Source organism: Pogona vitticeps, chromosome 1 (assembly GCF_051106095.1).
Source record: "Pogona vitticeps strain Pit_001003342236 chromosome 1, PviZW2.1, whole genome shotgun sequence".
NCBI classification, from domain to species: Eukaryota; Metazoa; Chordata; class Lepidosauria; order Squamata; family Agamidae; genus Pogona; species Pogona vitticeps.
This window is the reverse complement of record NC_135783.1, coordinates 138,438,439-138,463,655: the sequence shown is the minus strand read 5'-3', so window position 1 is coordinate 138,463,655 and position 25,217 is coordinate 138,438,439. Positions and strand designations below refer to the sequence as shown.

General features: G+C 41.9%; 1 protein-coding gene across 2 annotated transcripts in view; it reads left to right on the top strand.

Moving 5' to 3' along the window:
* Positions 1-25,217, top strand: part of NBAS (NBAS subunit of NRZ tethering complex) — a 234,840-nt gene that overhangs the window by 53,090 nt on the left and 156,533 nt on the right. For both annotated transcript variants that reach the window (XM_073001737.2, XM_078388309.1), the window contains exons 22-25: positions 17,805-17,888; positions 19,035-19,188; positions 23,372-23,557; positions 24,452-24,625. In XM_073001737.2, the coding sequence (XP_072857838.2) occupies positions 17,805-17,888; positions 19,035-19,188; positions 23,372-23,557; positions 24,452-24,625 (598 nt within the window). The remainder of the gene's footprint in view (positions 1-17,804; positions 17,889-19,034; positions 19,189-23,371; positions 23,558-24,451; positions 24,626-25,217) is intronic.

The window sequence follows — 25,217 nt, the reverse complement described above, 5'->3', positions numbered from 1 at the left end:
CGTTAAACGAGGCAATCGCTAAGCAAGGCACCACTGTACTTGGAGTTTAAGCCCAAAGTATCTGAAGGGCAAATAGTTAGGAACCACTATGCTAGAAGGAAAAAGGAAGAAATTGTGTACATTTTGTTCCTTAAGCTCAGCCAAGAGTATCCAGTTCTCATCATTATCTGGATTTGAGATCCACCCTGTGGTGCCCATTAGAGTAGAAGAAAGTATAACTGAGGAGAACTGTTTGCAAAGCAGATGACTTCTGGACATGTGAAAAATTGGACATCCCTTCAGACTTATGCAATAACTCTATTTGCAGACACAGATGGCACGTTGGGGGCACAGCTCTAATCCCCATAACAAAAGACACAATACGCAGAGGTTCTTTTGAAAAGTGGGTAGAGATGAGTGTCAGGTGCTGGCAACAAGTTACACAAGTACTCCTATGCAACTTGAGTTATTGGTTAATAAACACATGTTGCCAGTAAGAAACTGTGAGCTAACCCATGGTCTAGAGGGGCGGGGTAAAAATCAAATAAATAAATAAATAAATAAATAGTTAAACGGATGGTGATCTAAATAAAGTCTAAGTGAAGACCGAACTGGAGAGACCCAGAGGATCGGATATATACTTCCTAGGTGGACTGGAGTGAAAACTTCCCTCCTGCGGTCCACGCAGCAGAGGCCCTCCCCACCAGTTAGCCAAGGTTCCTTCTGGTTGGCTGGCTGGGGCAAGAGTGGGAAGCCTGCCAGCACAGCGGTGGCAACTGTTAGGAGTCAGCCAACCATATGGAACATGGAGGATTGCCACTGCCACCCTCCCTGGCCATCATTCTGCAGTTGGGGCCCCTGATGAGTTGGGGAGGAACCTGTGGTTCTTGTACAGCACTGATCATAGGGAAGCAACAGAACCTCTCCCCTCATTGCCATTGAAATGTATTCGGAAATATACATTGTTGTGACAGATGATCTTCCCATTGGGAATGATTATTAAAGCTTTGGTGCTGGGTGATTTTAAGGGATGTGGTGGCACTGTGAATTAAACCACAAAAGCCTCTGTGCTGCAAGGTTGGAAGACCAGCAGTCATAAGATCAAATCCACGTGGCAGAGTGAGCTCCTGTCGCTTGTCCCAGCTCCTGCCAACCTAGCAGTTCAAAAGCATGCAAATGCAAGTAGATAAATAGGGACCACTTCGGTGGGAAGGTAACAGCATTCCGTGTCTAAGTCGCACTGGCCATGTGACCACGGAAGATTGTTTTCGGACAAAACACTGGCTCTACGGCTTGGAAACGGGGATGAGCACCATCCCCTAGAGTCAGACATGGCTGGACTAAATGTCAAGGGGAACCTTTACCTTTACCTTACTGGGTGTTTTAAAATCTTTTCATGTAATTTCAAGGAGATGTGCCTTGGTAGCTTTGCTTTCTCTGTCGATAGATACTGGAAAACTCTGCATGTAGAACAGGGTTGCATAAAAAGTGTGAGCTGAAGTCATGATGTGATGGATGGCCTGATTTACAGTGGACTTAGTTGATATTGTGCACCTGCGTAATTCAGCAGGCTTTGACCTTGCCAGATTTTCTTTCTGCTAACTGCAGCACCAGCCAGCTGCACTGCAGTTCAGTCAAGTAGGGAGCATAGAAATTTGGAAGCAGGATTGTGTTCTTTAGACAAAGCTTGATCGTGGTACTGCCTCCTCTTTATATTACTCACCCCACCTCCATGACTGGAAAACAGACAACTCTTAAATGTGTTTTTATCCATTTTCTTTGCCATTTGTATTTTTGTTTCTCTCTCTCTCTGTGTCTGTCACTTTCTCTCTCTCTCTCTCTCTCTCTCTCTCTCTCTCTCTCTCTCTCTCTCTCTGGTAAAGACTGCAGGATTGATTCTTGACAATTCAGCCACCCTCTGCCAGTTGCTGTGAATCCCCCCCATCCCACCCTGCTCGAACCCGAAATTAACCTTAGTAGACAAACATGCAAGTCTCTTGTCTCAAGTGTTGTTTGTTCACACTGGCCATCTAATTCTGATGAAGAGAGAGACTGTTTTTGTTAAGCAGTTACAATCATCTGCTTTCTGAACCCTAATTCTGATACGTTCTTAAATAATTTCTCTCTGTGTCTCTCTGTGTGTCTCTCTATCTCCCAAACCAGAATAATAATGCATTTATAGTGCCACAGGAGGTGCAGGTGCAGAAGGTTGTAATTTTTAGTGCTTATGATGGCTCAGAATAAAATCCTTATTTCCAAACCTTTCTTTCTCATTCACTTCCCCAGAAGAATATGAAGTCTTTAATAGATAACCCGTTTTTAAAGTATTATTAACCTTTGGGGGGAAATGGCATTTCCTAGCTTAAATTATGGGATTTTTATTAGATTTTATATTACCTAATTCAGACCATGATAGTTTCCTGCTTCTTATTGTGTTAAGAGTCTTTTAAAATAAGTTTATTGGACTTTTTAAAAGCATATTTTTAAATCTTGGGTGGCAGTATTGTCACATACAAAGGTTCTAGTATGCTGTGCATAGAGTAGAGAAATGGGGCTATAGCGGTTCATTGGCTTTGTCGTTTTTGCAAGAAGCATAAGGTGATTTCCTTCTTTCCCATAAAAGTGGAGAGCCTATTGTGAAAGTGTGGTTCATTCTTTGGAAAGTTTTAAATTTGTACCGCACACAAGACACCCGTGACTTTTTTTTTAATTTCTGAGACAATGTTATCATCATCATGAGAACCTCTTACCCATAATGTCACCCCAAGTGTAAGGCCAATATGAAAGCTGACTGCTTGAGGTCCCTTGGTCAAGTTTCTTTCACTGAAGAGGTTCTCCCAGTGGGAAGTGAGAGGGGGCTGTTTTGACCAAGTTCCTCTTCTCCTTGCAGTCTTCTCTGTCCTCCTCATATGATCCCCAGAGGCTTTGTAGGTCTTTCACTTATTAGAAGCTAGAGCTTTCTTCTTAGTCAAAGCTTTCTTTCTGTACCACCATGCATGCGTTCATCTCCTTTTCTGTGCTTGAATGTATTCATCACCTGCCATTGAACTACATTCTTGATTGCCTTCTTTAAGACAGATAACTACCTTGTTGTCACCTTTTCCATTTCTATTATTTTTCACATCCAAGTAATGAAACTACAGAGACTTCATTCCATGCTTCTGATGAAGTGGGGTTGCGGTCAGTCAGCCAGTCAGTCAGTCAAATTTTAGGCAGTCTGTGAAAGCTTCTGCCAAACAGAACATGCTTGTCTTTAAGGTGCCACAACATCCTTTGCGGGTTCTGTAGGCCTGGTTGTTCTGTGGTTTCAATGTTACGTCATGATTTCTTCCCTAGTTGCAGTCAAAGTTTGTGTCCTATTTTAGCAAGAGCTGTGGAGATTGATGATCTGAGACTTGGAGATATACCTGGCGGTTCCTGCCATCTTTAATATGACTGGGTTAGGAATTAATCTGTGGGAGAATTTTCATAATAAAGATGAAGGACAGAAAGATTATAGATAAATGAAACTCACCCAGCATGCTGAGGGGAGCTGGGACTCTTTTTCCTACTTGCATCCGACTAGTCTATTCTAGGCCATCTGCTCTCTTTTCCTATGTAGGACTGTGATCACACGGGGAAATTGGTCGCAGTTTTGGGACGGCTTGCGGAGAGTGGTCTGATGCCATCTGTTTCCTGGTGATCACCTGATGTGCAGGGAAGTGCGCTCCAGCATGACCCTGTGCCGAAGCTGGGCCTTTTTGGTCCAGCTGGAGATTACTAGTTTGGGGGGCCAGGTTGGGCCAATTCTCCGACAGATGAAAGGATCACTTTAAGGAAGATGGCTTCCTGCAAAGCAACCCTTTCCAGTGTGATCGGACGTGCATTTTTCCTACTGTCTGATTGTATCCATACTCATGATTGCCATGATCCTGCTGTTCTCCTCTACTAGGGGAGTTCTGGTGGCTTTTAACTGCAGTGCGTGTTCAGTATCAGAGTCACCAAAATCTATGAGGGTCCATTGATTCCTGGAAGTGTCCATCAGGAGCCACGTCAAGGAGTTGGCTGAAGCAAGATCTCAAGACTAAAGTGAGGAAAGTTTCCTCCTTCCTAATCTCCATTCCCATATTCTCTGGGAGACCCTCTTTGGGAACAGCAAGAAAGGTGGCTTGATGGGCTGTTTTGGAGAGGGGAGACCATCTAAAGTCATCTGTCTCTCAAGACCACCTCCACTGGATCAAAGACTTGTCCATGGACAAAGAGATCTCTTTGTGCCTCCTTGCTCTGTGGAACAGTGTGGCAGAATCCACGTAGACGGGAGTGGGAGGACAGAAGAAAAGAGCTTGGTAGCAGATAAAGAACTGAGGAGGGAGAGGTATGAATTCAAGGTCGGCCTACATTGCCAGCAGTGTCTCATCTAACTACAGTACAACCTTTGGCTGTCAGCCTGTTGTCATCCTCTATAGCTGTTTCTCCTTTTTAGTGCTTACATGAATAATAACCATGTTTGTGAGCTGTTAGGCATCATCAGAAGCTAGCAGTTCATATCTTAGATAAACACTTAACAATGTCACTCTGTTTATAATCTGTTCCTACCTTTAGAGGGGAAGACAACTTGACGAAAGTGTAGGTGATGCTTAGATGCACAGACAGGAGGGACGTTCTCTCACTTCTTTTGCTTATATTCCTTTTTTATTTCTCTCCTTTAATGCTGAAACAATTGGAACTCTTGGCTTATTGCGGGAATTATTGCCATTTGAATTTAAGAGGTAATTCCTCTGGAAAATAATGACTGGCACCAGTGTTAGAAATGTACATCATCCAAGCGCTGTAATTTCCTGTTTTTGTTTGTAATGCATTAAACTGCAATACTGCTGCGTTATAGCCAATGTATTAGTCTCACAAAAGTCAGGAAATTCAAATAAATGACTCCCTGAACAGTTGTAACTTTCCTGAAGAGCGCATTATGCCGGCCGTAAAAGGGGGAGGAGATCGCATTTTAAGACAGCAATTCATACGTGTCTTCTCTTGTCGTTCTCAAATTGTCCTCCTAGGCTGTACCTTATATCATGCCCTGCCTCATGGGAGCACGTCCCTTATGGTGAAGACTGCATTGACAGTGGCAGTGATAGTGCAGTCGGTGGGTTCAGGAGTGCTTTATCAGTACTCCCTTGGAAATGGAGTTTGCAGGCTCCCAGTGCGATCCTTCCTTCCTCCTTCTGCCCAGCTGACTTCATGTCTCTGGACAGAGAGGAGCGATCTGAACAGGTCTGCAGCCTGTAAAATAAGGAGGTCCATGCATGGCATTCTCAGGTTAGAGGACCAAAGGAGACACTGGTTTGAATATACTAATTTATATGTCTAGAAAAAATATATATCTAGAAACAGTTGGCTTCAGGTGAACAGAAAACCGTATATATTGCCAGAGAGACTATATAGCCTGTGTGCCTGCAGGGTCAGTTGCCCGGGTTCTGCTCATGGGGGTGGGGGGCAACTTCAATGGTCGTGTTTTCCCTTCTTACCTGTTTTTCTTTGAGGGGGAAGGGGCAGCTTTAGATTGTGACTAGTCAGAAGAGCCCTTCAAACAGAGGAGTGTCAAGCAGGACACATAGACATCCTCCAACAGAACTTGTTCTCCCCAGAACTGTTCGTCGTGCATTGACATAGGATGGGTGCAGATGCCCATGGAAAGTCCTGCTGCGTAGATGTAATCCTGCCGCTCAATGCCTTGAGGGTTGTTGGGTTTGTTCGTTTGTGTTGGCAAGCGTTTGTCATTCTATGTATTGTTAGGGAGTCCACTTCTCTCTCTCTCTCTCTCTCTCTCTCTCTCTCTCTCTCTCTCTCTCTCTCTCTCTCTCTGTGTGTGTGTGTGTGTGTGTGTGTGTGTGTGTGTGTGTGTGTGTGTGTGTGTGTGTGAGAGAGAGAGAGAGAGAGAGAGAGAGAGAGAGAGAGAGAGAAGTTCTGGGGCACCAAAGAGATATACACGGATTTTGAACTACACAAGGGTACAGCACCCCAGTACTGTTGAAGGGAGAAGCTTACGTACCTTCAGAGTCCTGTCTACAAGGATTTGGATACGTAGCTGTTGACTGTGAGGATATTATGTTTAGTGGAACTGGGATGGCTGCTTGCAAAGCCCTTTTGAGTATCACAACTCAAGCAGACGTTACAGATCACACAGTTGCCTCTTCTGATCAAGGCAGGATAGTGTTCCATTGCTTACTTTTATAAGCAGATACAAATGAAATAAAAATCCTGAATCCTATGGCCAGGATTTCATCCTGTTCAACCAATTGCAACTTGTTTCCCCCCCCCATCCTCCAGAAACATTTCTGTTCACATAGAAGTACCTCTTTTTCATACTTCTGCTGTTTGAAACATTATTGATGTTTGAAAGTATTCCCTGCCACTGCCTTATAATTAAAGATGCTTTTCTTCTTAAATGCCACATTTGACTGTATATTTGCTTTTGTTTAAATCTTTCCCTCAGGCTGAGTTGCTTTCAAAGGGCCTGTCAGGAAGCTTCGCACAGCAGGGAAGCAGCAGCCCCGGCTGACAGCCCCAAGTGTCTGAGCTGTGGCGTTAAAAAAAATGCTTGGGAATGGGTTTTTTTGCTGTGCTTTGTCTTAGTTTGTTTTGGGTTAAGTTCTGTCATTTTAATCAAATCATGCATTTATCTTAAGGAAGGGCTGTCTGAAGAAAGTATGGCCGCGCTTCTGTTCACATAGGGGTCCCGTAGCATCCTGACCATAGCAACACATAAGCTCCCATAAGTTGTGGTGGCAAACTGCAAATTGCAGCCACAATGAGTTTATGTGGCTGCAGTTTGCCATCACAATCTGATTTCTCTTACTCCCACTCCACAACAAATTTAATAAATAAAGCTAAAATAAATAAAGCAATAAATAAAGCGGTAAGTTAGTTCTCCTTCAAACTGAATTTACTAAATTTTTAATCGGGTTACTGTTAATTGAGGCTTCATATGGAAAGTGTTTAAAACAGGGGTGATCAGCTGGTGGCCTTTCATTTGTTTCTGGAGTGCAGCTCCCATCATCCCCCACAAGCAGCTGTGTTGGCTGGGGCTGGTGGGATTTGTCATCCAACCCATCTGGAGGACAACAGGTTGCCCTTGCCTGCTTTAGGAGATAATATAAAATTCAGGCCATAGGAGGCTGGGTAGCAGGAGGATACTCTGTTCACATTTTGAGTAACTGCCTGAAGTTTTGCTAAAGCATCTTGCTTTTCTCGCACTTGTGTGGTTTTCAGGATCTTCCAGTCCTTAGCTTAGACCGGCTTAATTTTCACAGTGGTACAAAGCATACTTACTTGGAATTTATCTCCATTTAAATATACAACGGTGCCTCGACTTACGAACTTAATCCGTTCCGGAAGATGGTCGTAACTTGAAATGGTTGTAAGTTGAAGCACCATTTCGCATAGGAATGCATTGAAATGCAATTAATCTATTCTGGCCGAAGAAAAAAATCACCAAAAACAAACAAACAAACAACAACAAAAACACACAGCAAGACCAATTGGAAACGCGATTAATCTGTTCTGACCGAAGGGGGGGGGAGAAAAGCAAACCATGCAAGACCCATCGGCCAAAAAAAAAAAAAACCACCACCAAACAAACAAACAAACCAAAGAAAGCAAGCAAACCCCACAAGACCAATTGGAAATGGGGGGGACCTGGCAAGTGGGGCTTCGTTGCGGTGCTGCCAGTAGTTCCAGAGAAGAGCTCTCTGGAAAAACTGGAACCGTCCTGTCCGGGATCCCCTTTTTGAAATGGGGATCGAAGGAGAGTCTAGGAGAATTCTCTCTGAAGCAGTTGGTGAGCAGCAGAAGGAGAAGAATGGGATGCAAACCCGGACTTCTTCCCTCTGAAGAAATCACCCAGCACGGATCGGAGGCGGGAGCCATATTGGCATGGAGCCGTGAGTAACCCGGGGGAGAAGAGAACAACCAATATAATGTTACAATATATAACAACTAAGTAAGCTGAAGTGTTTGATTTATATCCCCTACCTTATCCTAAATTGTTAATTAAAAAAAAAGCAGAAAGCAGCACCTTACCTTACCAAGCAGCCCGAAGCCCCCTCTGATTGTACTCTAACTGTTGGGGCAAAAGAGCTACAAAGAAGCAGCCTCTTCACCTACCAACGGTTAGCAATTTGAATTCCCCGCCTTTTTTTCCCTGTCTTTTTCCAGTCGCAACTCGAAGCTCAGGCCGCAAGTTGAAGCAAAATTTTGCGGCTGGAGCTGGTCATAACTCGAAATGGTCGTATGCCAGGATGTTCGTAAGTCAAGGCACCACTGTAGTTGGGATTGAACCATATATCCACTTAGCTCAGCAGCACTGTTCGTTGTCATCATCATTGTGTAGTAACAACAACAACAACAATAGTGGTGCCATCAATTCAGTTCTGACTTACGTCAGCCCTTTTCAAGGTTTTCTGGGTAGAGAATACTCAGAAGTGTTTTGCGATTCCCTTCTTCTGCGGGACTGTGCAGCTGGCCCAAGGCCACACAGGATGACTCTTCTGCATGGAAGCACAAGCAGGAATCAAACTCCCAACCTCTGGCTGCGCAGCCAGAGGCCTAACTCACTGAGCTGTCTAGCCATACATTGTTTCATAATTATGATTCACTGTTCACAATGTGGCAACTGCTTACACAAAAATGAAGCAGACCTGATCTTGCCTGTGAAGGTACAAATCTAACAACATACAAAGTAGGGGGTTTAGATACAATGCACTGAATTCTGGTAGTGGAATAGTCACAAAGGTAAAGCAAGAGGGAGGAAATTACATATTTTCAACAAAAGGTAGTTTGTTGAAGAAGACGTGACGATGTTGAAAACGGGAACAGTGAAAAGGGTATAGGCAGAGAGAAGAAGTGGGATTTGGAAATGCCAAGGATGCTCAGTGGCTTAGCACGTGGCTGTGGAGCCAAAGATTGGGAGTTCGACCCCCCCCATGTCTCCTTGACAGATGCTGTACTCAATGAATGATAGGGTCCCTTCCAGCTCTGTAGTTCCAAGATTGTTTGTGTGTTTATATATCACTTTCTCTGCATATGCTTAAATTAAGGTATTAATATGGATGAGAATAAAGAAAAGGTACTCTGCAGACTGTATATTGTAGTTAGTGTTGTGTTCTGTGAAAGCCTTAACGCTGTTTGTTCTTTGTGATCAGAAGGAAGCTTCGAGGAATAAAATTAATGATGGCCTTTAAAAAGTGGCTTCTTTGTTGTCTAACAAGTGTATTTCTGAGTAAAGCTGGTTTACCATTTGAGGCCTTATTTACATACAAGATATTTCTTTTCTAATTATTATTATCATAGTCCTTAAAGCCAAGATGTAGGAGGAAGAGAGTATTGAAGGAACAAAAAGGAAGAGACTATTGCTTGAAGATGGCTCATTAGGAGCTAACTAAACATGCACTGAGGTTGAAACAGGAGAGTCGGTTCCTTGAACTGTAAAGCAGAAGGAGCAGATGAAGTAGCATGAAAGCGAACAGTTCTGTTTGTAACAAATACTGTACGCAGAGTTGAATTTGGATTTAGGTGCATACAAAAGGCCTTGCAAAAGGTCTCTGTTACCTCTCGGCAGCCCCTCCGAATGCGATATAGGGGGTTGGTAAGTCATTCTGAATGGAGTAGGTTGTGGTGTTGAGGGGTAGAAAGGTGAGATCCTCTGAAATGGGGCGGAAGTGTCTTGGATGAGAAATAATCTACTGTAGTGGGCTGGAGGGTCTCATGAGGGGAAGGCTAGGTTGGGAAATCCACCTATTCCAGCTGTGTTGAATGTGTCTAAATCTAGATGGAACTCACTGCCGATGAAACTTTGTCATAAATGGTCTAGCTTTTGCACTTCTCTGTGGATTTGGTTTTTGCTTAAGAGTCATCTTGTTTTCATCTTCACCTTTTGTTTGCTGTTGATCATGTTGGAGGAGGCGTTGAACTTGCTGTAGATCAAACAAAAAGATAATCTGCATCAGACTTAGTGTGCTATATTATGAGTAGAGATGGACACAGATTTAGAAATGATTTAAAAAGTGATTAAAATCGCTGAGTCATGTTCATATTCCTTCCTGATGAATACAAAACAATGATTTTTTTTTAGCAATTATTGATTCATTGCTTTGTTGTGCCATAAAATGCCAATCTCTAATTATGAGAAATTCACAGAATTACACTACTATTTTTTTCCAAAGGCATGCCATTCCCCTTGCAAGCTATTCTTGTTTAGGATTGAGATGATAAGCCATAAAATACAACTTTGAGATTTTTTTTATATATTTAAACAAGCTTCATATCTACGAAGGGACTAGGTTCACATCCACTTTGAGACTATTTGTGTAAGGAGGTTTCTAGCTGGAGATACCTGTGTTTGAAAGCAGGGATGTTCAAGACCTGTTTTGCATTGAAGTATTGAGAAATCTTGTGAACCGTTTGTTCGCAAGACGACGATTTTTACAGCTGATCGTTGGCTTTGCAAAATGGCTGCCTTGTGTTTTCCGGACCCATGCTTTGCAGGACATCCATTTTGAAAGCTGATCGGCGCTCGCAAAATGGCTTCCCTATGGGCGATCTTCACTGGACTACGAGGTATTTTCCCCATTGGAATGAATTAAATGGGTTTCAATGCATTCCAATGGGGAAATGGATTTTGCATGACGACGATTTCGCTAAACAGCTATTTCAGTGGGATGGATTATCGTTGTCATGTGGGGCACCACTGTACAAAACAGAATATTGGCCACTTGGTTTTACACATGGTCCTTTTACGTATAAAAGTAAAATACTGTATGTAAACTTTGTGTTATACTTGTTCTATGAAAAGTCCTTTATATCTAGAGGCCCTTAAGTGTAATGCCATAGTTCTGTGTAGCCTGTTAAGGGCTGAAAAAGCAAACACCAATTCTCACTTTAGCATTGCACTTTCAACTCATTGCAAGGATTCTGGTTCCTTAGAGCTAGCTGTAAACATCCAGCTCCCAATGCTGAGAGCTTTATAGACGAGAATTTTTTTTTCTTTTTCACCTTGCAGACGACGTAGTGGAATCAGTGAATAAATAGGCATGATGAGGAATGTTTTGGTGCATTGAGAGACTTTTCTAGCGTTGAAGTGCCTGAGGTACATTTAATCTACTTTTCGATACATTCCCTGGTTGGCACTTTGGAATGTGGTGCTTAATTTTAGGTAGCATAATTTTCTTCTTTTCTGGCAGAGTCCTCCTGACACAAATTCCTAGGCTATTTGAAACTTCAAACCCTCAAAGACTAAATGTAAAAACATCTATTTATAGGGAGAAGGAAAACAAATCTATAAATAGTACATTTGAAAGACCATAGACATCACATGGGGGGGGGGGGAGAAGAGAGCCAGCCATCTGTGTTCTTCTAAATGTGGTCTTCTACATCAAACAAGATGGTGGGTTTAGCTGGACTTCATGGGTCCTTGTCTTCTTTAATAAGAAAACCTCAGGACATCCTTGTTTTAAAGACTATTGAAAGGGCATCTTAATAGATAGGGATGTGCATTTTGGATTGTTTTGAACTACACATGCCACAATTCTCCTTTCTAGGGATCCCACTGGAAAACCCAAACCTTACAGACCTTCCCAAGGTAGTTTCCCTTTCAAACAGGAAGTTAGGCCCGTCCAGGGCCTGAAGCCAGCCAGCTGGGCTTTCTGTCTAGGTGAGCACAATTTAGATGAGGGTCCTGCAGACAGGACTCCAAGAAAACAGGAAAGCTGCATCTATTGTTAATACGTCTCTATATGGGAGGGTCATATACGCACCCATTTAAAGGAAACTATTTTAAGGCCCATTCCAACTAAACAAAACTTAGCAATGGATAATTTTAATAACTGTAGGCCCCTTGCCAGTATTCCGTTCCTGGGCAAGTTGATTGAGAGGGTGGTGGTCAACCAGCTGCAAGTGTTTGGGTCCATTTGGAGAGTTTGGGTCCATTTCAGTTGGGGTTCAGGTTGCATCATGGAGATAGGCGAGACACAGTGTAACTAGGGCATAGGTGGCTGTTGCCATGTTAGATTGGCACATCAAGGCTGCTCTAAGTGGAATTATGCAAAAGCACGCCTTGCCACCATTGCCACCTGAGGGCAACAGTGGCCAAGGACATCCTAGAAGGGCACTTATTGACTATGAATCTGATCTTTCAGGGGAAGTGTCACTCCTTTCAGAATACAGTGAATTCCAAATTCTGAATCAAAGTAGTTGTGGGTTAATGTACAGTCAACTGCATAGGATTGCTGGAATGTAGATTGATGAAATATCTGTGGTTTCTCTCTACAACCATCACCAGTTATCTCTAACAACTTCGACATTTTGTCTTCACTCAGGTGTCAGATGTGAGCAGAACAAAGTATAAGTGAAATACAGTATTTATTCACACAGCTTGAAAACGAAGTACTGTAATATACAGTAGAGCAGTCAGTAAGAGCAATCCAACATCAGTTAGTTAATTTAAAGGGCAGCCTAATAATCATTCCTTAAACACAGCAATAATCTCAGATTTTCCATTTGAGAGGTAATAGAATAGAAAAGTCATTGGAGCTCATTGAAAGGCTAATGATGGTAGGGTGATAAATTAATGATTGTGCCTCAGATGTCAGTAAGACTCATTTTCTTAAAGCTTGGAGGAATTCTTGCCTGTGATATAGGACAGTGAGGAGGGAACTGTGCTTGACATGCGTCTAACTGACAACCATCATGGTTAAAACTGTGATTTCCTGACAGAATTTGCTTTCCTTGATTTTTCTGTATAAGGAGTCTCCTGTGCTCAAAAGGTTCTTAAATCTGAGCTTCCGAAGAAACCTCCTCCCTTCAATGTAGCAGTTTATTCAAAATCACTAATCAATATCAAAGATATCTCTGTCACGTAGACAACAGTATCTGTTATAATAAGATTCTACAAACTTTTAATACCTACAGTTCTTTCTTTTCCTCTCTGAAATAAAATTGGAGGTAAGTTTAACTTTAGGGTGAATCTCTCTTCCTCCCTCTCTCCTCCTCTTTGTCTTTTGGGTCTCAAAAAAAGTGGAAGGCATCCCCGTCAGAGCTGTGAGCTTCTTCTGCATAAGGCCAAAGGTTCTTGAGCATAGCTTAGTGTACCCTTGTTATCTCTGATGGTCTTAAACTGATACAGTAGCTAGGATCAGCCGTGAGATCAGAGAGGCTTAGTCAAGTTCAGTGTGCAGTGCTTGATTTATATACAACCTTAGAATTTAGGGCCTCTAAATAAAAAAAAAAATCCCTCAGTTTTGAATTTTTTTGCAATGGTGTGGAGTCTTATAAAACCTGACTTGGTTTAGGGTCTCAGGGTGTCTTAATCTGGCTCTGTCAGTGTGCAGCTACAAAAGTAAGAACAGGGGAGGTAGAAAAGTGCCTGCTGTGGCGTTCATCCACAAGGTGATGCTATTAACTTCTCTGATAATTTTCTGCATTGATCAACAGCATCCAGGCAGTTCATTTACATAGACCTGCATTGTCTTCCACAGCTTTATTAAACTTCCAATGGAAGAAAGAAACTTTTGCCAACAAGTATCCATTGACATTTAAAATGGTAATGAAACATTTGTCTGCTAGATTTATTTCTGTTTTTGTGTACTTTGAAGGCTCAACTAGCGGAGAAGCAGCTGTAGGTCTGTTCAGTTGTTCATATATTACGAGAAGATGTGCCAACTTAAATGTCTACAATCCAAGGTGGATTTGCTAAGCTTCAGCAATTCTATAATAATGTTCGACAAGCACTTAATACTATCCTTTCAGCTGGTTTGTGTTAAAAGTACTGCCAGCTGCTATCTCTTACGTTCAGGCAGTATTGTGTAAAGCACAAGTTGTCCAAACATAAGTGCAAAACAACAAATTTGCAGAAGGAATTAAAACTGTTTCTGGAACTCTGCATGGTTAGGATTAACTCCTCAGACAATATCATGTATTTTTGCTAGGGACTCATCCGTTGTAGAAAGGACTCCAGTTGGCAACATGGACTATGTATATTCATACTAAAATTGCTTTGGTATTCAACAAAAGTCACTGAAGTGTCATTATATCACATGGCCTGGGAGGTTTTTGCTTTCACTCTCTCCTATATCTCTGATTTTTTTCTGTTACACATTTAAATTTTATTGGATTAAGCCTGTTACAAATATGCAAAACAGATAAGTAAACGCAATATATAGACCAATGGTTTTCAGCTTGGAGCTTCACATGTTGATTTCCCATAACTGCAGCTGCTATGGCCAGCATTCAGGGATTCTCTACATTGTGTTTCCGATTGTTGGGATGATCCCAGTTTCATGTCGTGTGAAAGGGAAAGGAAGAGCCAGCTGGCCTCCCCCTGTTACTATGCCCCAGTCTCTTGCTTTTCTTCCTCATGGTGGGAAGGTGAATCTTTGGGACAGGGAGAGTCCTCTACTTTTCGGGAGCCTCTTCGTAAGAAGCAAAGCAGAACCTCACTTTCCCCACCCACATGGAGAGGGAGAGGGATTGGTGCGGCGAGAAAAAATGTATTCACTCTCAGTCTCGTTCTCATTGCATGCCTCCTGTAGAAGTGTTGCTGTAAACATAAATAATTAATAGTATAAACAAGGCTCTTAAAAATACATTTAACACCGATCCTCAGTCTAATAAATCTGTTAAATAAGAGCAGCGCCCACCCTTAAATCATTCCTTCAACATGAATATTTGTGCTTTTGATTTGTTTGCTTTCACATATCGTTTGCTGGCGAGAGTCGGTTTTGGAAAAAAGACTGGCTTCTGAGTCCCCCATGAAATGAAATCTCAGGATTCCAGCAGGACTTTTAAAGTGGTAACAATGTGCTATACCTGTGTAGTGTAGACACATAACTTTGTGTACACATAGAGAGAGAGAGACAATGCAATTTAGATCACATTTCTTTTTAAAGAAAAGAACCTGTAGGTTGGATGCAAAAAATCCATTTAGTAATATGTGTATTTTAGTCTTCGGTGATAGCTGCTCACTACAAAGGGAAGGGCGCCCTGTGTTCTCAGAGATCTGCTTCGCGATTTAAATATTCCAGGACTGAGTTCTGAATTCAAAATACATTTTAAGGGCAAGTTCTGATGTCTGATAAATTAGCTTAAGCCCTGTCACTTATCTGTGACTGAATAAGACTTGACATTATTTTTTTTCTTTCCGTTCCTGCCTTCTAAAATGTGAGTTAGAATCAGTCAAATAATGCTATTCTCGAGCTAATAAGAGAGAATGACATGATTGCAGTGACGGTTTGTTAAAATGGGATATGCTTGTCCATGTTTCATGTGCGGATTCTTCTTTCTACTAACAAACTTTTTTTTATGGCATTGCAAAATCCTGCAGATGTCACGACAAAGATGCCTTAAAAACCATAGCTAATCAGTCTAGTAATAACTCTTGTTGTTAATCTGTTTGTTAATGGGCAAGTCCGCTTTCTGTTTGTAGATGTTTTCATTACCCCAGGAAATATTTCACCCCAAACACCTGAGGCTAGAAAGCAAGCTACGTCTAACCTAATTGAGAAAATCAATGCAGCAGGGGATATCCTGGCACAGTAGGATTTGTACAGAACTTGATACCAAATCCCATTACTTCAAAGAATCTGCAGATGTCATTTTCTCTCTTGCTGTTAATTTCAAGGATTTGTGGCAGTGGAATTTGAAATCTTGCTGTGGAAGCAAGAGAAACACTGTTTATTCTTAAGTGGAAATATGGCCCACATGTACAAAATAATTGATGTGACAAATGCCCAAATACAGTCACACCATTTGTAGAAACATAAGGGCCTTGCTGGCTGAAAGCCAAAGCCAGCTAGATGCCTGTGGGAAGCTCAAAAGCAATATGGCGATCGTCAGGGATGGGGAAAGTTACAAGACTACAACTCTCTCTCTCTCTCTCTCTCTCTCTCTCTCTCTCTCTCTCTCTCTCTCTCTCTCTCTCTCTCTCTCTCTCTCAATAATACTATCTAGTATTACGATCACACGCAGTTACCAGAGCGCTGACTGTGATACTGATCATTCCCTGGTGTGTAGCAGAATAAAACTGCAAACAAAGAGACTGTATCACACTAAAAAGGAAGGAAGGCCACGTATAGATATCAACAAGATTCACAACACACACACACACACACACACACACACACACACACACACAGAGAGAGAGAGAGAGAGAGAGAGAGAGAGAGAGAGAGAGAGAGAGTAATCCCAGTTAGCATGGCTTATGCAGGCAGCATGATTCTGGAAGTTGCAATTGGAAAAAAGGATCTTTGACTGTTTCTGGAAACACATCTTGTTGGTTGTATTCATCAGCAACTAGTATCTAGTAGGATATTGTCTCTAGTACTGGACTTTGTGTGCAGTTATCCTAATTAAGAACTGATGGACTCATAGCTCACTTTTTAGTAAGGGGCAGTGACTGGGAACCTGGAACTTGCCTCCTTACCTGTCTTCACTGTGACAAATCTGCTATCTCCTAGTCTTGTATACTCATTGTCAGCACCCTCTTGGCCCATTAAAACTAGGATTGGAGTTACTTTTTCATATTTTGGCAGAAAACATAATACGGTTCCTTCATTGAGTGTATCTGTATTGACCTGTTTTATTTGCTTTTATACTGTATTTCCATCTGGATAAGCGGTACTGGGCATTTCTGTTGAAAGAGGGTATTGAACCCTTGAATCTCTTTTGGCATATAACTTGCAACATCCTTTCTTGCATGGTTATACTGAAGCATTGTAGAAGTTGTAGTCTAAAGATTTTCTAGCTCCTGTTTAAAATACACTACTTCTTTCAAAGGTAAGTGTCATGAGAGGGGAAACAATGGGCCACAAATCCGTTTGTGTTCTTGTAAGGTTTGCATAATTTGCTGCAGTGAAGTATGAGCAGTTGGTGAGGTGCTGGAGTATATTTCTGTTGCATGCCCCAGTAACTCATCAATTAGTGGCAGCAAGTTATGCAACCCTCTCATGAACAATAATAGAATTCCTGTCATTGTTTAGCAAGAAGAAGGAAGAACCAGCATATAGAAGTGGAGCAGTTAATGAGTTATTGTCCACTGCATTATGATTTGTATGGCTAGTGGGAAAACATACACAACTGGGTTCTATAACTTCGAAATCATCTAGTCCAGTGGTTCTTAAACCTTTGTTACTCGGATGCTTTTGAACTGCAACTCGCAGAAACCCCAGTCAGCACAGCTGGTGGTGAAGGCTTCTGGGAGTTGCAGTCCAAAACTCCTGAGTAACCCAAGGTTAAGAACCAGTGATCTAGTCCACTGCAGCCATGTGTTATGTTCACCAGTTGAGTGTACTGGACAGCCCCATCCTTCCACAATCAAACAAAAGCAGGATGTGTACTGAAGTTCATGTGTCATTGCTATATATGGTGGGAGGTCAGCATTTGATGCTGAGGGCTTCACTTTCAGTAGGCCTGTGCCCTTGAACTAATGGAGAGCTAAATAGTGTCCACCTTAAGGAGGTGGCAGTTCCAAGATGCAGACATAAGTAAGATGGATGGGAACGAAGTCATATAAACAGCAGTTTTCCTGAAGTTCTGATTGCAGACACTGCAGTCCTAGGCATGTTACATTGAAAGGAAATCCATCTATATTTAATTGATTTTTCCAATTGCAGTTCCAATTATTTTTTTAATTAGTGAGAAATTTTGGCTATTGGAAAAGCTCATGGGTTGGGGAAAATATTATTTCTGCCTAACACAGTATTTATTTAATACAGACAACAGTACTGTAAAATGAATTGGCAGACTTTTTGATACCTTCTGATCTGGGGAGAGTTATGTGTCATATGTTATCTTTGTGACAGCTACAGAGATGGTGTGCTGAAGATTCTTCCTTGGAATGAGCGGAAACATAGGGAAGAAGACTGGTGTGAGAGGCCACCATGCAGGTAGGTGGATGTGATTTGTGCAGGCATATATCCATAAGAATTCAGCTGAGTGCATATCTTGGTGAGTTATGATATGGCACCTCAGTTTTGGTCTCTGAGGAGAAATCCTTCATGTACAGGACTCTCCTTGTCCTCTTGCAGAAAAATAAGCACATGCTATGTGTGGGAGAACATTTTTCTTCTTTCTGGACAGAACAGGAAGCCACAAAATGTAAAGTGCTCCACCCATGTGGTAAATTATGAACTGCTGAGCATGCCAAATATGAAGAAAGTGGTATAAATGCACAAAGGACATCATTACATACGTAGTTCTCTAGAGCAGACTTTCCTAGATTTGGGCTTTACAAGAACTAGAAGTGGTGTTTACTTAGGAAGCTACTGTATTTGGCTTGAGCCAGAGGATTTGGTCGTGGTGAGGTTAGGACCTCGAGTAGATGAGAGCTTTCCCTTGCTTGCATGACTACGAAGGAAATCAGCCATGCAGCCATCCAGCCTCCACACTCTTCTTTCCAAATCTGAATGGGCTGAGTGTGTTTAAAAAGCCTTTTCTGCACGTTAATTCCTGCAATACTTTTTTTTTTATTTTACAAAACTTTTCGTGATTAAATAGATGAATGTATTCGTTTAAAGCACTGTAAGAAAATTTGTATATATGTAAACGCCGGTTGATCCACCAATAACGTTAGTTAATCAGGAATACAGTAGATGGGATCTGGGGTAGGCATAATTCAATTCTCTGTATGGAAGTGTTAAAAATATCTTATCCTGCTAAAGTATGAGTGTGAACTTTTCTTCCTAGGGCTGTTTTTAAAAGTTACTCAGAAGAAAACTATGTATCGTTTAATTTAATTCCTAGAAGACAAGCAGCCTGAATGAGCCGACTTCAAATGTTAATCTGCTTTGAGCTAACATTGTTTCATATCAGAAAAAGCTCTATTTCCTTTTGTTTGTTTGTTTTTTGAAAACAACAACAACAACTTTGTACCCATCAGCTGCAGGCACGTCCATTTTGCACCTTCTCACTGATCTATATGGGCTCTAGTTCAATACGTTTAATCTATTTTCATTATAACTGCTAACTTTACACAAAGTCATTTCACAGGGACAATTTTCTACATTTTACCGCTTGTTATCTGTTACGCTCAGGCTGATTGTTGAGCCGGCTCTTCAGGATGAAGGTGACTTTTTATATGACTCTCAGCCGGAATGGTTGAAGTACAGAACTGTGGACCCTCCAATAAATCTGATCACCGACTGGTACTGGAAGAGAGCAGAGGAGATAGAAAACTACTCTATGCAGGTAAATGTGAGATTCCAGATTTAACATATATTTATATTGTCATCTTCCCAAATAGTGATTTTTCGTATAGCTAAAAATCATTGGGGTTCATGCTCAGTGTGTAGGCACTTTACTCCTGTTTCTATCACAGTTCTCTTTTGGGTTCCCTCTGAAGTGGGTGGGTAGTATATCAAGCAGTTTTCTTTCCGCTGATGTCTCTAGTCAGGTTGGGCTACAGCCGCCACTATCTTCAGCCAGTCTCACGAGTGACTGCAGTGACATGGAATGATAAGACTTATCGTTCAACGCACCTGGAGAGAACCAGATTGGGGAATGTCACATTCTAGCCCTATTCAGGTATTCACCTGATCACAAATATGGCCTCAATCACGGAATAATAAAATGACTGAAGATGCCAGCCCTATCCATATATTTATATGATGATGGACAGGCTTTACAGTGGGGGGCGGTGGGGTGGGGGGCATGTGGATGTAAGCTCTGCTTCTGAATAGCACCATGCCCTGCAGTGTCATACACCTTTGTGTGCTGAGCACAAAGGACTGCAGAGGGTGGTGTAAATAGTGTTCAGCTAAACACGGCTGCAGAGCTCCTTGGATTGGGGACCTAGACTTCTCAGGATCCCTGATCCTGGGGTCTTTGCAAATGGATTCTGCTGAGCCCAGTTGCAGAGCCCCGTGTGGACTTTCCATCTCAGTGGGAGAAGGTCTCTGTACAGTTGTGTTGGGAGGCACTGACTGCATGCATGCACACATCCACATCCCTACTCTTTGAGCTCTGTCAGTGCTCAAACAAATGCCGGAATAGAGATGATGTCTTTCTACGTCCTGTGGCCTTAAAAGGCTTCACATTTATTATAGTGTCCGGTCACTCATCAGCATCAAGATATGGGATCTCCTTGTCTGAACTAGAATATCAAATGGCGGTGCGCAAAATAAGTCATAAATTGAAAATAAAGCTTTCTGCTATAAAATAGTTGAAGTTAGCAAGTAGATGATACAAGTTATTGCTGACTACTTCCTTTTTCTAGGGGTTCACCTGTGAAGGTGTACCAAGAGATAAGTGCCATATTGAGAATATGGGGAAAGCTAGAGTGGCATCATCTCAGAAGTACTGTATGATTAGACAGAATGAAGAATCACTTCATGTCACAGATACTGGTGGAGTATCAATAACAGTCAGGGAACTGTTCCCTCAAAATTTCAGCCCTGCTGGGTGGGGCTCTGCACCTCTCACGCATGACTCCACCCCCACCTCCCCACACAGGTTTCTGCCACGACAGAACCAAAGGGACTGGAAACACTTGTTGTGGGTTCTCTGCAGTGGAGAGTGGAGCTGCACACACTCGCACAGCTGTGCAGCTTAGGGAGAACCTTTTCCCTGACCATTCTCCTTTTCCTGGAGAAGATACCTTTGGGTGCCATTCCACCTACCTCCACAAGGAGGGCCTGTTGCCCTCAGAGAAGGTGTAAGGTCTTCTGTCATCCATCTGCTGACCCATCAATTGGTAGTCAAGCCAACTCTTGTACAGTGGTGCCTCAACTTACGACCATAATCTGTTCCAGAAGATGGTCGTAACTCAGAATGGTCATAAGTCAAAGCACCATTTCCCATAGGAATGCATTGAAATACAATTAATCCATTCCGGACGGGGAAAAAATCACACACAAAAAATCACTGCAAGACTCATTGGAAATGTGATTATTTATTTATTTATTTATTTATTATTCAATTTATACCCCGCCCCTCTAGACAGGGTCTACTTGGGGCGGCTTACAAAGAAGAATAAAACATTATAAAATACAATAAAAATCATCAAATATATGTAAATCAATCACCTAATTATATCAGCAAATTAGAAGATCAAGATGGGGAAAAAAAAGCTAAAGAAAAAAGAAAATCAGGTGTTGAAGAGCCAGGTCTTTAAATGACTCTTAAAAACACCCAGCGAGGATTAATCTCTTCCAGCCGAAAGGGGGGGGGGGCAAAGAAAAGCAATCAAACACGCAAGACCCATTGGAAATGCACAGAAAACAAACAGAGCAGATCGGAAATGCACAGAGAACAAGGGGGCAGGTCGGAAATGCAAACAAAGCAAAGGAAAAAGCAAGGGAACCGTGCAGGACCCACCGGAAATGGGGAACCCCCCTAAAAAGCAACCAAACCCCCCAAGACCCATCAGAAATGGGGGAAAGCCAACAAACAAACAAACCCCCAAGACCCATCAGAAATGGGGGGAAACCAAAAAATAAACCCCCCAAGACCCATTACAGAACAGAAACATAAGCCCCCCAGCTCAAAACCATGCTGCAAAAACACTCAGAACAGTTTTTAAAAGCAGAAAACAGCACCTTTCCTTACCAGGCAGCCTGAAGCCTCCCTGCAAATATGCACACATGCTCACTCAGAAGCAGAAGTGAGGCAGTCCCAAGTCTCCTCCGAAGCACACTCTCTAAATGCTAGGGTGAAAGAACTACAAAGAAGCAGCCTCATTGCCACCTACAGTTAGAAATTTTAATTTCCCGCCTTTCCCCCTACCTTTTTCTGTTTGTAAGTGGAAGCTCCGGTTGCAAGTGGAAGCAAAATTTTGTGGCCAGAGCTGGTCGTAACTCGAAATGGTCATAAGTAGGGATGTTCATACGTCAAGGCACCACTATATGTGGACTGAGAGAGGAAGAGCGGTTTTATCCGCAAACATTTGGAGACAGCCTTGGCATAGATTTTATAGGCATATTTCCAGGCATACTCCCAGCAGTGTGGGGATGGAACATCACTGTGAATTGAAATTGATCCAGACCACTCATCTCCTTTATCTCCCCCCTTTACCAGTCTCTTTGTTCTATTTTGATGTGCTGTTCTCTTGTTATGGCTGTTTATTGTCTGGACAGAAGCTAAAAAGCAAACCCTAATAAAATCAGTAATATATAGGGTAAGGGAGTAAAAGAGAAGTTGTGAACTATGAATGAAAAAAATAGAAAACAAGAGAAAAAGGCAATGGTTTTCTATCATGGTGATGGTTTTATGTTTTGGGATAGGAAATGGGAGGACTGAAGGGAAGAGTTAAGAGAACTGTGACAATTCACAAGGTTTGTTGTGAGAGAATAATGAGAAAGGGAAGAATGAACTCTCCAACATGACTTCCCAGCAGGTGGACAGACATTGTTAAGATTTTTTCATGTCTTGGTTAGGCAGTCTAAATGCCTGCATCTGTATTATATACAATTTGCCGAGAAACATAACAGCAATATATGGGTAAATTATCTTGGTCTTTGAGTCAGACTTCATAATTTTCAGATGTGAAACTTGACTTCAGCTGCCATGCTAAAATTCCTTGTGATGCCTTGATCAATCACATTTAAAGCCATCTTAAAGTGTGATTAGACAGTGGAAAAAATCCACCTGGATCTGCTGTGAATTCACACCCAGGAATTTGGGTTTTCTCAGGTGAATTCACTTTAGCTGTCCACCTGGGCATCAGCAGGGAGAGAGAGAGGAGGAAATTAGCCTTGTTTGCAGCTTGTTAAGGTAGCTTTTTGTGGCTGTCCACATTGGCAGGAGGCATGGCTACAGTAGAGCTACCTAAAGAAGTGCTAATTAGCATTTCTCTTCCTCTGTTTTTGCTGACTCCTTGCTCTTTGTTTTCCCCTTTGGCTTCTTAGGTGCCCTAATACAACAGCATAAAGCCTTTCAAAAATGGAAAGTGGAACAGGAAGGAAAGAGGAAAAGCAGCAATTTGAAGGAAAATGGCATTTCATTATGAACAGGGCTAAAACTCTCCCTTTAAAAACGGAACCAGAGCCGTTTTAAAACCTCTGCTCTCTCTTTGCTAATTTAAGAATTGCTTCCTGTTCAAAGCTTTAAATTCTGATGGTGCTCAGCCATATTGGTAATTACAGTATTAAGGCAGGGTCCTGAGCAGTGCATCTTTGGCCGCCTTACCTCTTCCCCCCTCCCAACATTTTCCATGAAGAACCTGTTTTAAAATGCATCACACTCTTTGTCCACAAACACACTCCCTTTAATCAATATTTGACAACAGCAGATCCTTTCTGCATCGGCACAAGCGATCACACCCCCTGAATTGATGTAGATGCCTTCAGAGGCTAAGATGCTAATGAACCTTAGCAAAAGCAAAACTGTTCATGATTTGACCCACTGGTTGAAATGGCTCGGTCTCTCCAAATAGGTGGATTGTGCTCTGTCTCTGGTTCGCCTTGGCATGGAGAGGAACATCCCTGGTCTTCATTCTCTCTGTGATAATCTGGTTACACTGGAGACCCTAGTTTATGAGACTGGATGTGACGTCACTCTGAGTTTGAAGGAGCTACAGCAGATGAAAGACTCTGAGAAGCTGAAGCTGCTAATGTCAAACGTATGTGCTGGTTTCTGTGTTGGATTGGGAAGGGGATGTTTCTGCTACAAAATGAAACATTATGGAGGAAGAAATCCTGTGATTATTGAACCTCATGAGCTCTTCCATATGTTCTAGAAAATGGCTGAATGATTTTGTGGGGATTTCTGGGGATGAAAATGTAAGAACAGTGTTCCATATCAGAATTTTTTTCTCTCTCATCACTGTCTTCTCTATGTGTGAGTAGCATCGAGGCCACTTCCACACGGCTGTTCCTGACACTGTTCATACATTCTCTGTAAAAAGTAAAAGTTCTATGGTTCAATTGTGGTGTGATTACTTCTCACACCAACAGTGTGGTGTTGGCTCGCCTCTGCTGCAAAGTGACTGCAGTAGAATTGTGTATATAGCTCTGCTTTATGTTTATTCTTCTGTGCACAGATGTAGAAATACTATTTTACTACTGCATATTTGTTCAGGTTTTACAAAGAAATTAGCATCCTCACAGTTTGCATCTACAACGGCGACCTTGCTAAAAGCATTTGGAGGTCAGCAAAACAATTTACAATCATATCGCCTAAAATCATGGTGCTAAATTACACTTGTGGAAGGCAAACAGCATAACTTTCAGTTGATTCTAGCTGACAAATTGCAAACTGCTTGCTGGGATACTCAGGGATGTGTGGGCCTGCTGAATTGACACATGCTTGGGAATCCCAGCAGAAACTCATTAATTATCAGCTAGGAGTGAGTGAATGTTATGCTTTTTGCCTTCCACATGCGTAAGTAAGCAACTGGATTTCAACCATGGTCTTAGATTTGTTTCTCACTGTAGCCACTTTACAACTTTTTAAAATTTAGCTGTGCTCTTAAAGGGTGTTAATCTTTCTTTGATTTATAACCACTGCTGTTCAGTCAACAGAAGAGAAGTATGTGAAAGATGCTTACCAGTGGATGGTCCCATTTCTACATCGCTGTGAAAACGAGTCTCCTGGCGCTGCTAATAAACTTTTGAAAGAATATTTGGTAACTCTGGCAAAAGAAGATCTAACATTTCCTCTGAAAATCTTTGAGCATTCAAAGCCAGCAGTAAGTTCAGATTATTATTTGTGGATTTATGCGCCGCCTGAACGCTTTGCTCCCCATCCCATTTTGTATTGTTTAGCACCCTTTAATAGTGTACCTTGTTTCACTGATCCGTTTTGGAGATAGCTGCCAATTGTACCGCTTTTCTCAGCTAAACATTTGTCTCTTCAATACAAAGCCATGTTCTCTAAACAAGGTTAAAATGGAATTTCTCATACGCTGCTAATCTTTATCAGGATGTCAGAATACACCTTTAACCATTAATCATTTTAAACTTAACCAGCAGAGAGGGTAATTTTAGCACAAGGGGTCTCTCTTCTTCTTGTCACTTTGATGCTATTCTTTTGTGCAGTTCTGTCATTGTCTTTAAAAACCCTTTGCCGCACTTCACAACTTGACAGAGCGCAGTTTAGTCTTTTATATTTTGGTCTGCACTGCTTTGCCACTGCTAAGCTTTCCTCTCCTTCGGATAGGGCAGGGCTCTCTCTTAAGGACATTTGAGATGTCTCTGGCCTCGCTATGAAGATTTGCCCCATAAGCTTCGGGGTTTTCCAATCAAAGAGTTGTTACTGTTTCTATAGCTGAAAGGAAACAT